At 39.1% G+C, this 16,972-nt stretch overlaps 1 protein-coding gene across 2 annotated transcripts in view; it reads right to left on the minus strand.

Moving 5' to 3' along the window:
* The window catches only part of WDR11 (WD repeat domain 11), a 76,080-nt gene that overhangs the window by 33,585 nt on the left and 25,523 nt on the right, over positions 1 to 16,972 (minus strand). The window contains exons 9-12 of one of the 2 annotated variants that reach the window (XM_032776720.2): positions 15,944 to 16,047; positions 14,596 to 14,775; positions 11,542 to 11,626; positions 3,353 to 3,459 (exon numbers count right to left, since the gene is read on the minus strand). In XM_032776720.2, coding sequence (XP_032632611.1) covers positions 3,353 to 3,459; positions 11,542 to 11,626; positions 14,596 to 14,775; positions 15,944 to 16,047 — 476 coding nt within the window. The remainder of the gene's footprint in view (positions 1 to 3,352; positions 3,460 to 11,541; positions 11,627 to 14,595; positions 14,776 to 15,943; positions 16,048 to 16,972) is intronic. The other variant, XM_032776721.2, reaches the window with a different exon arrangement.

Genomic DNA, 16,972 nt, shown 5'->3' on the forward strand with positions numbered 1-16,972 from the left:
TCTGGCTGTCATTTTGCCTAGGGGAAAAAGGAGAGACCTGAAGTCATAGAATCATAGAAGTCTTTGCAGACTGAGGCCCTCTCTTGGCAACCTCTACCACCACACGTGGCAGGAGGTAGAAGGGATTCAGAAGTGAGCTGAGTCCTAAGGGTGAGCCTAAGTGTGTCTACTCTGAGTTACTGGTTTTATGTAGGGCTGTTGATTAATCGCAGTTAACTCATGTGATTAACTCGAAAAAAATAACTGCGATTAAAAAAAAATCAATCATGATTAATCGCACTGTTAACAATAGAATAGAAGAGAATATCTATTGAAATTTATTAAATATTTTGGATGCTTTTCTACGTTTTCAAATATATTGATTTCTATTACAATACAGAATGCAAAGTGTACACTGTTCCCTTTATATTTTTTATTACAAATATTTGTAAATATAAACAAAAGAAATAGTATTTTTCAATTCATCTCATACAAGTACTGTAGTGTAATCTCTTTATCATGAAAGTATAACTTACAAAGGGAGATCTTTTTTTTGTTACATAACTGCACTCGAAAACAAAGCAATGTAAAACTTTAGAGCCTACAAGTCCACTCAGTCCTATTTCTTGTTCAGCCAATTGCTAAGACAAACAAGTTTGTTTACATTTACAGGAGATATTGCTGACTGCTTCTTATTTACAATGTCACCCAGATGTCAGAACAGGCCTTCACACGGCACTTTTCTAGCCGGTGTTTCAAGGTATTTATGTTCCAGATAAGCTAAACATTCATATGTCCCTTTATGCTTCGGCCACCAATTCAGAGGACATGCTTCCATGCTAACGATGCTTGTTAAAAAAATGTGTTAATTAAATTTCAGACTGAACTCCTTGGGGGAGAATTGTATGTCTCCTGTTCTGTTTTACACATATTCTGCCATATATTTCATGTTATAGCAGTCTCGGATGATGACCCAGCACACGTTCATTTTAAGAACACTTTCATGACAGATTTGACAAAACGCAAAGCAGATACGAGTGTGAGATTTCTAAGGATAGCTACAGCACTTGATTCAATGTTTAAGAATCTGAAGTGCCTTCCACAATCTGAGTGTGATGAGGTGTGGAGAATGTTTTCAGATGTCTTAGAAGAGAAACACTTCGACGCAGAAACTACAGAACCGAACCACCAAAAAAGAAAAACAACCTTCTGCTGGTGGCATCTGACTCAGATGATGAAAAGGAACATGCGTCAGTCAGCACTGCTTTGGATCGTTATCGAGCAGAACCCATCACCAGCATGGACGCATGTCTTCTAGAATGGTGGTTGAAGCATGAAGGAACATATGAATCTTTAGTGCATTTGGCACGTAAATATCTTGCGATGCCAGCTACAACAGTGCCATGAGAACACCTGTTCTCAGTTTCAGGTGATGTTGTAAACAAGACATGGGCAGCATTATCTCCTGCAAATTGTAACCAAACTTGTTTGTCTGAGCGATTGGCTGAAGTAGAACTGAGCGGACTTGTAGGTTCTAAAGTTTTACATTGTTTTATTTTTGAATGTAGTTATTTTTTATATAATTCTATTTGTAAGTTCAGCTTTCATTATAAAGACATTGCACTACTAGGTGAATTGAAATATACTATTTCTTTAGTTTTTACAGTGCAAATAGTTAAAATAAAAAATAAATATAAAGTGAGCACTGTGTGTTGTAACTGAAATAAATATATTTGAAAATACAGAAAACATCCAAAATATTTAAATAAAATGGTATTTTATTATTGTTTAACAATGCAATTAATCACAATTAATTTTTTAATTGCTTGACAGCCCTAGTTATACGGTATAGGAACCATTAAGAAAGGAATAGATAATAAGATGGAAAATATCATACTGTCTCTATATAAATCCATGGTACACCCACATCTTGAATACTGCGTGCAGATGTGGTTGCCCCAACTCAGAAAAGATATATTGAATTGGAAAAGGTTCAGAAAACGGCAACAAAAATTATTAGGGGTATGGAACAGCTGCCATATGAAGAGAGATTAATAAAACTGGGACTTTTCAGTTTGGAAAAGAGATGACTAAGGGAGGATATGACAGAGGTCCATAAAATCATGACTGGTGTAGAGAAACTAAAATAAGGAAGTGTTATTTGTTCCTTCCCATAACACAAGAACTAGGGGCCACCAAATGAAATTAATAGGCAGAAGGTTTTTAACAAACAAAAGGTAGTATTTTTTTCACAAAGCGCAGAGTCAACCAGTGGAACTCCTTGCCAGAGGATGTTGGGAAGGCCAAGACTATATAACAGGGTTCAAAAAAACTAGATAAATTCATGAAGGATAAGTCCACAAATGGCTATTAGGCAGGATGGGCAGAGATGGGGTCCCTAGTCTCCATTTGCCAGAAGCTGGGAATGGGCAACAGGGGGTGGATCACTTGATGATTACCTGTTCTATTCATTCTCTCTGAGGCATGTGGCATTGTCCATTGTCAGAAGACAGGATACTGGGCTAGATGGACCTTTGGTCTGACCCAGTATAGCCATTCTTATGTATGGTAGGAATCCTGTAAGCCTCTACTAGACTCAGTTAAATGTCTAATATGTCACAGCAGGGGTTGGGATACATAAGGCCTCTCTCCACTGTTAAAAAAATAAAGTTGTGGTCTTCTGTTTAAAATCTATTCTCTGTGTCTGTCGTTTATGTGCCTGTGTTTCCTGATCAAATAACCTTTTTTGTTTATAAACCAACAGCTCTATATACTCAGATTGGGATCTGAAAGTTGAGTTCTGCTCTTTCACATAAGGTCACAGGATTTTTAGGCCAAATTCTGCTCTCAGTGGCCAGGCACGTAGTACAATAATTATGCATTTGCTGATGTGTATCATTACAGGGTTCAGCACCATTTCAGCTGCACATGGCATAAATGCAAATTTAGATCAAGACAAACCACTTTCAGCACCATTTCAGAAATCTGTGGATAAAATACATCTGGAGACAGTCATACATAAGAACTGGTGCTGAACATGTTTTGTCATGGCCTTCATGTGGAGTTAATTAAGAAGGAAGTTGCTGAAACGGTGCTAACTCTGTTGCTGATAAGTGGTAAATTCTTCTAGGCTGGACCAAACCTTCAGTAAGTTTGCACAGATCTAAAAGGCACTTACCCCTATGGTTGGACAAGGAAGAACAGAATCAGCTCAATTCCTTTTAGTTATGTTATTTCCGCCATGACAACAGGATAAAGCATAATTTATTTTGTCACTGAAGTCAAATACAAATCTGGGTATGCCTCAACAAGCAGTTCTGTTACAGCCACTTTCCCAAGCCCAATCTATACAGATGTCACAAAAGACACTAACCTGTTGGAAGATCAACCAGCTGCAGTTCATTCCTTACTAATCCCAAATTGTTGGGCGTTGATGTGGCAAAGGAAAGAAAACCAGTCAAGCTTGTCCACTCAATGCCCCTGTCATCAGAATAGAATACATGGAGCATATTAGCAGAAATTTTTGAGAGCCTAGAAAATGTTCTAGTTTAGTACAGAATTACTCTATAGCTTATTCTACACTTTGAAACAAATACATAGCTTTTTTTAAAAATATTTTATAGAAACATTCTCTTTATTTAAACAAAATGTGAAAAGCAGGATACATGTATGATAAAAATAAAAAAGATGTAGTTATCAAGTGATATTAATGCAAGATCTTTATTTTCAAACTCCATTAGACATGATCTTCTTGACACCGTCTCTTGTTGGGTCAAGAAGAAGTTTTGATTGAGGAACAATAGGAAAGTTTTGCCCAAAATCTCAGGCACAGACATAGCTTACAGGGAGCAGAGCATGTTCACCACAGTGTAGAAGTGGGCCATAAATGTAGGCCATATGAAACCTAGAGGTTTGATATTAGAGCACCCTGTTCGTTCTGGGACACAAAGTTGTGGGGTAAACAGATCAGTCCAGAGCAGCCAGGATGCATTTGCATGCTTCTAAGCAGCCAGGAATTAGTAGAGGTGGTAATAAGAAGACACATTCCCTTCCCATCAACATTAAGGACAAAGGAAGAGGGAGGAGAGCGTGAATAATCAAAAAGATTTGAAAAATGCCCCATACAACAGGTACCTGACGACCTGACATTATATGACAATGAAACTCCAGTCTCACGTAAACATGCAACATTTTATGTTTGTATATCAGCAGTTAGTATATTATAGGGAATATCCTGAAATGCCTGGGAGATGGATTAGGAAGCCCAACAAATCTTTGTCGTTGCCAGATTCTATTCTATTCTATGATTTAATTTAATTGTATTATTTCTGCAAAGTTGTTGTATACTATAATTACTCTGTGGTGTTCCTATAATTCATTATTATTCCCAGTAGCCATTTCCAGTCCTCTTTAAAAGAACAGAAGCATGTTCTAGATTTTTAGTCATCAACTCACACTTATCAAATAAGGATTAGTAATACTGCTGTTCCCTTTGATGCCATTTGGCCATCTGTCCATGTTAATAATGATCTATTGCAACCCAGGACACCCAAATTTACTAAGAATTTCTCTCCCATTGTAAATGCTTGCACTGCTGAAGCAATATAATTATTTGTTACTGTCATATGCATATATTAACAACTCTGGAAGAAACTAATAATTCATTGCACTAATTAAGACAACTGTTCTAGTTTTAATATAGCAAATGAGTAATGACTTCTCTTTTGCTGGAATATTTCCTTTCTCCAAAACTTTGTCATAAAACTACTATCCATTTATCTGATCCAATTAAGAGTTACACTAAGCTGGTTTTGTAGACTACATCTATTTGTTAAAAACATAAGGTTCATGGATTTTATATACATAGCACTTTTTAGGAGCTATTTTACCATTAAAGTCCATAGCTCTGATCAATGTGCACTTTTCAGGGAAATTAAGATTTTGATTAAGAACCTATAGCTCCATTACAGTTTTTAAATCCTCTGGTGGATAACAAGTTGAATCTAGCCAGGGAAGGAATCTTGTCACTTTACAATAGACTTATGGAAGAAAGCACAGAAAATTAACTAGGACAAAGAGGAAAAAAAGCCAAAATTAATATGATTTTCAACCCCAAATTTATATTCTTTCCACACATTTTGATTTTAATTCAAAAGTACTTTAGTTGTATTTAAAGAAAAATCAGTTTGCACATTTAAGGTGCCAAAACGTAAGAATCTCAGTAATGGTAACAAAATATTTTGAGGAAGGTTAATAAAGAGAAGCTGAAATGGCACTGAATTTGGTATGGCCCAGACAGACACTTTCAGCAGAACTGTGTCCAGTACCTTGTATATCGTCTTGCCTTTTTTCACAGGTATTTGACCATTATGAGAGAGAATGGACCCAATTTGGTTTTTTTTTTAATGGGTATCTAAAATTAAGTTATCATTTTTGCATCAGAACATAATTAAAGCATTTCATCAATTTTATCTTTATATCGTTTAAAAATAAATTCTTCACTAAAATTCAACATTTCTGAGTTCAGAATTAGTATTGTTACCCAGGAGTAATAAAATGCTAATGCATTAACTCAAAATTTATTATAGTATATCATATATTACATATAAGTGAGTCGTTGGAAAGGACGGCTCTTGCTTTTCTAAATTCAAATATGGCAAAGTGAAAGCTCCACATTGGTACTTGAAACCAATACATAATATGCCAATTCTGGTCATTCGGAGCATAACTGTCCAACATGAAACTAGCAGTTTGACATTGTCCAACAGCAGCTCAGCAAAATATTTTCTAGAAAACCGTGGACAAGCTGTTGGAAATTAAGATGTCCAAGTAGAAATATAAAATTTTCATAATTGTGATAGAATTCTCCCTTCTGAATGGTGTCAAACAGCTGAATAGAATACTAGTTAGGCTTCAATGCCAGCAACCAGGGAAGAACACAGTATGTTTCTATGCACCACTGCTTGTCAATTTTCATGCAATGTAAGGTAGGCATAGAAAGAGGAGTAAAATACCATCCTCAACAAGCCACTGTTTCTCCAATGACAAGCAGATCATCACTATACAAGTTGTTTGCCCACACCAATATAAACTGCCCTCCAGTTTATTCTCTAATCCAACATTAAAAACCCAGTACACAATAGTGTCATGTTTGAGGAAGCAGTGTCATCTTTTTGCTTTGTCTGACTGGGGAAGGTTTTCACAGGCTGCAAGTCTTCACTTCTCTTTCCTATGGCATGCTCACATAAAAAAAAAAACACTCAGAAAATAGTTTCCCATATAACTTTTTGTCATTGCTGGTATGATTTTTTTTCCCTTTATTCCTTGCCATATGGCAGCGAGCACAGTATTATGTGCAAAATCCTGGTAGATAGATTTGAATTTAAACTCACATATGTCCTTAAAGTACACCAGAATGAGTCATGAAACAGAGCTCATTTTAAAAAACTGGAGATGATTTCAGGACAGCTTTAAAAACACTCTCCAGCAAGAGCCAAGGGTCACTCAGGCCACAAAAACTTTTTTGCATTATTTAGGTCCTCAGGATTTCCTCGCACAGTTTGCTGAGTCACTGCAGATATAAATATGCTAATGTTTTGGGCATATTTATGTAAAACTTTCTGAACCAGTTGTAAGAAAATGCAACTGGAACAGCATTGCAAGATTCAATCTCAGGGGCCATCATGATTTCATGTATCTGTTAACCATACATTTTGTCTACAAAAGTAAAAGAACCACTTTTGCCAGATCCCCATGTATAAGACATTTCATCTATTGCATCAATAATGTTCTCAAAGCTATCATGATAGATCTCTAGTAGGTACATTTGTCTCAGTGTAAGGAAATTTTCTGGTAGTTGGAGCACATTTGTGAAACAGCTCCCTTAAGGAGCAATCAGCCTATATTAGACTCACTCTTAAACCAAGGCTCTAGTGAATTCATATTCTCTCTATCAATCTTTTCACTTGAGAGAGAACTAAGAGTAAGAGGAATTTAGAACGAACCAGTTTCATTAAACAATGGGGCTGAAATGGCAGTTAAGACTTCAGTGCATTAGTAATATGAATAATAAATAATTGTTCAATACAGATGAGTTTAATTACATGCCTCGAATAAAATACAGTCAGAGATTTTAGCTACCAGTCTTTCCACAAAAAACATATATTTGCAAAATTAAAACCCAAAGGGTATTTACATGCATATGTTCTACAAGAACACTTCTGTCCTCTAGAGAATTTAATCATTATTATTTGTATTGCAGTATCACCTAGAGACCAGAGTTGGCATCAAGCCCCCATTGTGTTAGCACAGTACAGGCGTAAAAGAAAGACAGTTCCTACTCCAAAATGTTCTCACTTTAATTCAGCTATTGTTCTAGAGGGCACTGTGAGCTTAGTTGTCACTTAGGTGCATGCGATGTCTTTCTCTAAATTGTATATTTTCAGTTAAAATAAAAAAAAATCAGAAACCTTTACCTATATTTTAGAGATGAAGTAAGAGTTCATACTAAAGGAAAATTTGCTGTATTCCAGGCATTTTAATTAACTGCAAAGATTAATGTGCAATATCCTACATAGCTTAATCATTCTCTTGAAGTTGTTAGAATTGGATAGGAAACATCTCCTAGATTATTAAGAATTAAATCAGGAGATTGAAGCTAGCCTCTTAGAGCTCTGCCTACACAATAAATGATGCCTATCACCATTAAGTAACATTTATGATATGTTTTTGAATTGAACTAAAACTATTGAGCAAAGTCAACAGAAAAATATGTTCTGTTATCAAACTTCTAAAATGGGTACAAGAAGTTTGCGGTGTTAAAAGCCCTTGCCAGTGATCATTTAAGTCTCCAATAAAGTTAAAACAATTGAAATCAAAATAAAAAATACACACTGATGTAATATAAAAAAGAATTCTAAAAAAAAAAATAAGTGTAATTCCTCTGGCATCCATCTCCATATCTTCAGTAGTCCAATGTGGATTCATGGTTTCTTTATCTTTTACATTAAATTTTCCCAATTAGGTATCTCTCATTATGTTGTTTACTTTATAAATATGATTAAACATATTTTCAGAAGATGCAATATTAATCATACCTCCGTCTGACTCTTTTATAACTATAACAGAAGCACTTCCAATTTTCTAAAGCTTCTACTAACCCTTTTAAGAATATTTTTGTAGTTCTATTGAAGGGTCATTCAAACAAATACAGCTAACGTTCAATGGTAGTATAAAATTTCATATTAGATGGATAAATTGATTTTTTTCTATTTATGACACAAAAGCACTAAGGATTAAGAAAACCCCAGCACTAGTATCAATTATTAATGGAAGAAAAGATGAAAATAACTTCAGAAAGTTATGCTTTCAACATGCATACAAAATTGTATAATACACTGGTTTAGCTTTAATGAGAAGCCTTTTAAAATGTTTTTTAAAACCGTATCTGTGATATGACAATCTACGTCGAGAGTACCTGCTTCTCCGACGGGAGAAGTCCTGCCTGGGTCTAGGTGGGAAGGGACGTTGCTGAGTGGTCTGGGGTTTAAACGGCTCTCTTTGGTTAGCCAGAGTATGCATAACCAAGAATTTAATAGGGTTTCTTGTGTCCTTTAAGGTACATAGGGGGGAATCAGTTTGCTCTGCAAACAGGCCCTGACCATCAAAGGGGAGATCTTGGATAGCGTGCTGCACCTCAGATGGAAGTCCTGAAGACTGGACCCAGGCGTTCCACTGCATGGCAATGCCAGATGCCAGAGTGCATCCAGCCGTGTCCGGAGCATCAACAGAACCCTGAAAGGAGGTTCGAGCTACCAATTTTCCCTCCTCAGCATTGGCCCCCACTTCCATACAAGCCTCTGCTGGGAGAAGGTCTTGGAACTTAAGGACCACAGACCAGGAATTAAAATTGCATCTACTGAGGATCGCCAGCTGGTTCGTGATCCGTAGTGAGAGATCACCAGTAGAATAAACTTTTCTTCCAAAAACGTACAGCCTTTTGACGTCCTTTGATTTGGGAGCGGGTCCTTGTTGGCCTTGTCTTTCTTTTGCATTCACCGTGTCCACCACAAGCGAGCATGGGGCGGGGTGGGTGAAAAAGTATTCATATCCCCTAGTGGGGACAAAGTATTTTCTTTCCACCCCTTTGGCTGTGGGGGAAATGGAAGCCGGGTTTGCCAGAGAGTTTTGGCATTGGTTTGAATAGTTTTATTTATGGGGAGGGCCACTCTGGAAGGCCCTTCTGGGCCTAAAATGTCCACAGTGGGATCCTCCTCCTCCACAATCTCCTCAACTTGGAGGTTCATATTAACGGCTATGCGCCTAAGTAGTTCTTGTAGGACTCTAAAGTCCATCGGAGGTGGACCAGATGTGGACGTGCCAGCCACAGCCTCGTCAGGGCAGGATGAAAATGACTCCACTGGGAGAGCCAGGAGGGAGGTGGCTCCTTGTTCAGATGTGGGTAACTCTTCCTGGACGCCTGGGGTAGCCCCTACCACAGGTGCTGATTCCACAGGTTGCTCCAGGTCTGGAGAGGGGCAGTTGAGGGTCGCCTCAGGAGCCCGAGTGTCTGAGCGCGACGATAGCTGGGCAACTAAGGGGGTGGGGAGCGCCCTGGGCCTGATGATATGCCCAAGGGGTCCAAAGTTGCCACTGGGGTTGCCAGCTGGGCGCTGGGTGGTCATGACCGAGGCCTCCCAGGCCTGACTGGGGAATGTCCAAAACCCCTGAAGCTCTCCCCGATCTGTCAGGAGGGGATTGGGATTGTGAAGGCAAAGGAGGAGCAGTGCGCAAATGGAGCAAGGGGGGCACCGAGTCCCTGGACAGTCGAGGGTCATACGAAGATCGGTGTCATAGAGCTGATCATGACTGCGACTGATGCCATGTTGAAGAGTGGTGCTGCGATGAAAAGCGGTGCCGTGCCAGGGAGTGGTGCTGTAAAGAGGATTGGCAACAGGTCGTGGGCCGGTGCCAAACAGCATCGGTCCAAACGGTGCCGCGAGGATGATGAACATGACCTGGACCTCGAGCAGGACCATGTTCCAGCAGTCGACAGTGACCAAGTCATGAGTCAGACCGGTACCTGGAGTGGTGCCAGGACTCCGAATGACGCCAGGACTCAGAGTGGTGTGGAGATGCTGGTCTGAGGGCTAACAGTCTGAACATCACCGGTCTGCCCTTGGATGGTACTGGGACTTGGACTGGAGCTGGTGCTTGGATCGGGGACACCGGTGCTGTCATTTTGATGAGTCCTCTGGTGGCCTCAAAGGTATCTGGAGTGGAAGGCAATGTAACCTCTTCCACTTGCGCCGTCTCTTGCACATGGCTGCCATAAGGAGACCAGGGCCTAGCGGTCTTGTCAGAGGCCTGGTCCGAAGCTTGCTCGGTTGGGGTCAGAGTGACTGCTTCAGGCTAATAGAGGGTCCTCCCAAGGCTTGCTTTTTTCGAGCAACTGGGGAGTGGGAACAGTGCCGGGATGGGCATCTCTCAGGCCCGGGAGATTATTGGTCCTAAAGCAGGCACGGGATCTTCTGTGGTGCCGTGGCCAGTACTGCTGGGGGAGCACTGCACACCGAGACACTCGGTCCCGCATCTTGAAAGGGATGCGGACTCCATGAGGAGTTGCTTGAGTTGGATTTCCCCCTCTTTTCTTGTTTGGAGCTCGAAAGCCTTACAGATTTTACACTTGTCAGCTTGATGGCCCTCCCCCAGACACCTAAGGCAAGAGTTGTGGGGATTGCCCATAGGCATGGGCTTATTGCAAGACATGCAAGGTTTGAAGCCCTAGGACGGCGTGCCCCAGAGCCCCACAGGGCAGTCGTTGAATGCGAAACTGCCCTCAACTACTAAACTACACTTAACACTACAGTAACACTTAACACTAAGACAACTATCAACAATTAACTAACAAAGGTAACTAGTAAGAAAAAGCTAGGGATTAGTGGAGCACTTGAGAAACAAGAGACCTCTGTTCCAACAACCATCACGAGTGGTAAGAAGGAACTGAAGTGGGGTCGGGCCGGCAGGGTCTTATATAGAATGCCATATCGGTGCCACTCCAGGGGGCACCTCAGCCGGCCCGACGGGTAGCTACTAGGGAAAAAGTTTCCGACTTCCGTGCATGCGGCGCGCGCACACACCTAATTGGAACAGATATGAGCAATCACTCAAAGAACAAAATTAACCTTAACAAATGGAGTGGAATTAGTTACAATGAGAAAAGGAACATGAATAGTAAGAGACATATAAATCAGACATTGTAATAAAGTTTATCATGCTAGAAAGAATTTTCTGTCCTCCAATGTTCTAGAGAATATGCAAATAGCTAACGTTCATCCTAGATCAACAGGCACATTAGTTACCAATTCAAATATTTATAGTTCAATGCAATTTCCAATCTAATTTTCACAAAGAGGTATTGGTTTTGCAGAGCAAAGATAATAGGGCAGAAAATTCAACAGGGCAATTTTCTTGTGTGTCAAAATGACTGCATTGCTTATGGAATACTAAATGCTATAATTCTCATCCCCTCAAACGATTAGCAAGAATTAAAAACAAACTCACTTGACTTCGCAGGAATGGATGCTTAACTCCTTGTGTAAAAGTCCACTGGTAAGATTATACACTAAGACTGAGCCACTGCTTGTACCTATAGAAAGTCATTTGTATTTTATAAAAAAAATATATGCACAGCAGTTTTTGAAGTAATTTTTAAAAATGAAAACACAAGAGTCACAACTACTCCAAATGATTTAATCTATAAATAAGTCACACTTCCGGCACAAAGTGGGCACTTTGATTTCTAAAGGATTAAAGTTTAAATCCTACTTCAAAGATTGTAAGGTTCAGTTTATGCCAGGAAACATTCATGTACCTGTTAGGGCTTCCAACTTCTAAAATTTGCTGAAGATTTGGGAACAAAAGTGGATTGTTTTTTTAAATTATATAAAAGCATGTACACTAGATACTAAAGTACCAGGTAGTTTTATTTTTATCTCCACAAGTAGAGTTGCTGAATCATATGTGAAGATAATAAATTGGTTTTCTCAATAATCCAGACGGAGCAACATGGCAAAATTTCATAAATCAATATTTACAATTCTGCTTTCTCTTCTTTGAAAAAAATAAACATTTCTGTTTTAAACTACAAACCAATAAATGTATTAAGAGCTTCTAGCTTAAACCAATTAGATTAAAAAACTTCACGGATAATGAAGTTTATATTTTTTTTTCTTAATAGCAAACCCAGTAGAAATAGTGCACTTTTCCCCTCTAACCGATTGTTACGGGTATAGATATGGAAATGACTGTCTAAAGCCATGGTTCTCAACATGTACCCCAGGGGATATGCAAAGGTCTTCCAGTGGGTATGTCTTCTTATTTAGATCAGTATTTCCCAGCCTGGAGGTTGCAGGCCCCATCAGGCTCACAAGATGGGTTTAGGGCAGTGGTCAGCAACCTGTGGCCTGCGGGCCACACGCAGCGCATCAGGGTAATCCACTGGTAATCTTCATGCACCCCGTCAATGTAAATAAATTGTTTTGCAGTCTGCCAGCAGATTACCCTGACGGGCTGCGTGCAGCCCGCGGGCTGCAGGATGCCCACCTCTGTTTTATGGGGATTGCAAGTACAAGGAATTGTCTAAGGCCCCATGCCACAGGATCTCCCACAAAGCTAAGTTACATGCTTCAGCTCCGTCGCTTGGGCTCAAGCTTCAGAGAAGGCTCAAAAGTGAAAAACAGGCTCAAATATCCCACTGAAATATAAGTACAATATTTATATTCCAACTGATTTATAATAATATGGCAAAAATGAGAAAGTAAGCAATTTTTCAGCAACAGTGACACTTTTTAATTTTTTGATGTCTGATTTTGTAAGTAAATAGTTTTTAAGTGAGGTGAAACTTGAGGTATGCAAGACAAATCAGACTCCTGAAAGGGGTACGGTAGTCTGGAAAGGTTGAGAACCAGTGATCTAAAGAATGTGATGAAAGACTGGTGCTTAAAGAACACATTCTCGGTATACAGTAAATATTATCCTATAGTGCTGAAAGCATTTTATAGCTACATATTGGTTTCTTAATTTTCATATTTCACTCTTGGAACAAATACTAAGGCAATAGCTATAGTGGAAGGATTAGATATTTGTCAGTAAATTATCAGAGGGGTAGCCGTGTTAGTCTGAATCTGTAAAAGCAGCAGAGAATCCTGTGGCACCTTATAGACTAACAGACGTTTTGGATCATGAGCTTTCGGTATTCACCCACGAAAGCTCATGATCCAAAACGTCTGTTAGTCTATAAGGTGCCACAGGATTCTCTGCTGCTTTTGTCAGTAAATGGTGATTTTGCTATATACTAGAAATTTACAGGTAGGAAAAGAAAAAAATTCTGCTTGAGAACTCAGAGTTTGATGTAAAGATATTTACAATGTATATTTTTGATGTGTGATGTTGATAATTTGCATTTTAATCGTAATAAAGTTCTAACTTTTGTAATCTCAAATAGTCTACTGTCATTAAATAATTATTGGATGACATTATTTGCAATAGTACTGACTGACTAAAACAGGATTAGGAGGATTTACAAATTCCCAGAGTGAAATGCTGTGTATGAGAACTGGAATGTGTAAATGGCTCCCAAAACACCCAGCAGTGGCCACAGGAGGATTCCTCAGCACAGATATTGTGATAGACAACTATAAGATGCCTTCTGAAGGTCCCTTTGCAATCCCTGATAAAGGGAGTAGAATGGGGATGTTGGGGGCTAGACTCCAGCATGCCATGTTGCAGAGATTCCAGATAGTGCTGAAGCCCACGGGTGTAGTCTGGGGAGTTTGCTGTAATTTAGCCAGGCTCCAAGGGCTTTCCAAAGTGAGGTGAGTCACTTCAGCCCCAGGAGAAGTCAAGAATCAGGGTCCAGTCTTGCAAACATTACAGTGTGTCTCAGGCCCCAGTCCTGCAACTGGCTCCACTCAGGTAGATGTCTGAGCCTGGCTGGAATCCCAGTGAAGTCACTGGTGCTATGCACTAGCACGGCGGGTCTTGCCAGTCTGGAGCCAGTTGCAGGATCAGAGCCTAAATAGCAAGGGTTTGCAAGATCAGGCCCTCAATGCCAATCACAGAAGTATCAAGATGCTTTAGGTCCGAATGAAATATGGCAAGGAAAAATTGCACGGCTAAAATTAATCACATGGTTAAAATTAAGTATATGCTGTTACTAAGTTGAATCGGGGCCTTAAGGCACGTATTAAGATCATTAATTCGTTTTGGGCAAGTGGCATACAGAAGTGAATTTCTAGGAGGGTTTGGAATAAGGAGCAATCACTGCCTTACAGAACAGGTTTTGGTAAAGTATTCCATGAACAGAGTGCAACATGGAAGACAGAAATACCAACAAAATACCTGTTTCTAAGCACAAGACAGCCAAACCACCTAAATTTACAAGCTGCACCACATATGTCCAAAGCTGCTGGGAGCAAAACTACACAAAAAATATTTCTAATGAAAGTTCTAAAATGGCCACCGCTTTGGACTGGATACACAGTACTAAAAATAGACTGAAATTATCCTTGGTTTTGTACAGCCTTCACAGGTAAGTACAACATTCAGAGTACTTACCAACAGCTAAGAGAGGCTGATACTGTTTTATGTTTTTTGTGGTTAGAGGTGGACACATTCGGATAGCAAATGGAGGTAAAGGAAGTCCTGAGAGAAGCCCGGTCAGCAGGAATTTGAGGTGCACTTCTTGAAAGGAAGAATTTTTTAACTGTTCTTCACCAGTAACTGCACCTTGTCCTGCTTTATATTAAAAAAATGAAGCTTCTGTAAGCATTGCATTTTAATCTGACAGTAGATATATACTTACCAGCTGCAAGGCCTTATAAAATAAGACAATTAATTACCAACAAATGTATGCAGTAGTAACTTGTATTTAAAGAGGCATTCAACATTGTTGCAACAGATACAGGCAGAACTATCTTCAGGAGACTTACATTTCAGCTGATAATTGCTTACATCTCAAACCCCTTGCCTCCACCTTCCCCCATTTTTATCTTTAGGAATACAAATATGTACATTCTGTAGATTCAGATTTATTTCCATAAACTCAGAAATGGCTTCATTTCAGAAGTGGTTTCATTTTTGTCTTTTACAGTTAAAGGAGTTTTGTAGTCCATTTGGAGGGAAAAAGAAGGGACAATTCTGGAAAGTTAATATGGTATATACTCCACTTCTAGACATTAAGTGCACTTGCACAGTAGTTACATTAAAGACAGAAGAAAAATAGAGCCTGATTCTCCGTTGCCCTATGCTTTGCACAGCCATTTACACCAATGCAAAGAAGTTGTAAGAAAGGTACCAAATCAAAACGGCAGTGGTGTAAATGACTCCACAATGTGCAGGTTATGGAGAATCAGGTCCTAAGTGTCCCTCCTTAATGCTCCAAATCGTATCAAGTTATCGAAAAGAAAGGTTTTTTGAACAGTAGGCTGCTGAGGGTGAAAATGTATTCAAGTGCAGTATATCTTTACACCATGTCAGGAATAGATAAGCTTAGGTCACATCTCAGAGTCAGGTTATCTCTGCATTGGATGTGAATAGGCTAGTGCAGAACAGACCCTTACTCAAATGCAGTGAACCCAAATTCTCATACAGGTGGTTCACAGTAACTGTTACCATTATTCCCACATTTACAGAGGTTCTCCTGCTATTGCAATGTTGATTATTTTCCCAACATTACTTTTTTAAGAGGTATATTGTCTTCATATCACAGAAATAGGTATATTGTCTTCATATCACAGAAATATTAATTGAATATTTTCTTTAAAAAACAGAAATGCTATTCAGGTTTGCAACCTTATAACTCAAACTCAATCTAGCTTCAGTATTTACATAGAGTCCATAAATCATAAGATTTTCTCCTTAGTTTTAAAAGTCTAGCTGTAAAATTATTATTTGTAACTCTTACCTATCATGTTATCCAATGAAAGATCTGGAAGTTTATTTTGGAATGCTCCTACAGGAATTCCACAGAAAGCAACAGGTGAATACAAAGGTGATGCACTTGAACTGCTTTAAAGGAAGAAAAAATAAGTTGTGAATGCAAAATGGCACAGATGCTTGCTTGATGCATTCGGTTCTAATTTTTCCTGAACTGTTCTTTCCAATGTCACTTAAACCCCCTGCTACTTATTATCTGCAACATTATTTTGGTGAGTTTCCATATATAATCTCACCAATACAAGGCAATTATCATGCTAACTCAAAGCAATTCTCATCTTCCCTATACACATTTTCTAAGCAATCCTCCTTGCTTTGCATTTGTGACAAGTTACCTCAATGTAGTTCTTGTTCTGAACTGATATCCAAAATTTTATATGTGCATTTTTCCTTTACTATTCTTATTTTAACACCAAATTAATCAGTGCAGTAGCCACAGACCTCATAGCTAGAAAAGTATTAATATATAGTTTAGAACATTATAGCTACATTATTTTAGAACATGGTTGCATCAGAACATTCCCTGTCCCAACCCCTTTTTAACTGACTCAATATTCAAATGCCTTATAGCAATGGATCAAATTCAGCAAAGTAGATAAACGGGTGTAAAAATCACCCTCCTTAAGCCATCTAAGGACTTGTCTATACAAACATTTAGTTTGCAACAAGCTGGAGCTTGAATCTACCACTAGCCCGAGTAGATTAATAAACCAGACCCTAAGGAGGGATGTTGTTACTAGACTTGTAAATGCCTCTTTTTTTAGTTTAATGAGGAACCAAGAGGGAAAATTATGGTGAGGGGTGCTTGTAGGGCTGCCCCCAGGCCACAGAGCATCCGGGGAGGAGGACATTCACTGACACCTACTAAAAAAGTGTTCTAATTTCCAGACTATTTTGGCAGTCCTTTCTCCATCCAATCAAAACACATAGGTCTTTTCTTCAGGAGAATGGCTTTGTCTGAAGAAAGCTGAATGGCCATGCTCAGAGTAGGAAGGAG

This window comes from Chelonoidis abingdonii, chromosome 15 (assembly GCF_003597395.2).
Source record: "Chelonoidis abingdonii isolate Lonesome George chromosome 15, CheloAbing_2.0, whole genome shotgun sequence".
NCBI lineage: Eukaryota > Metazoa > Chordata > Testudines > Testudinidae > Chelonoidis > Chelonoidis abingdonii.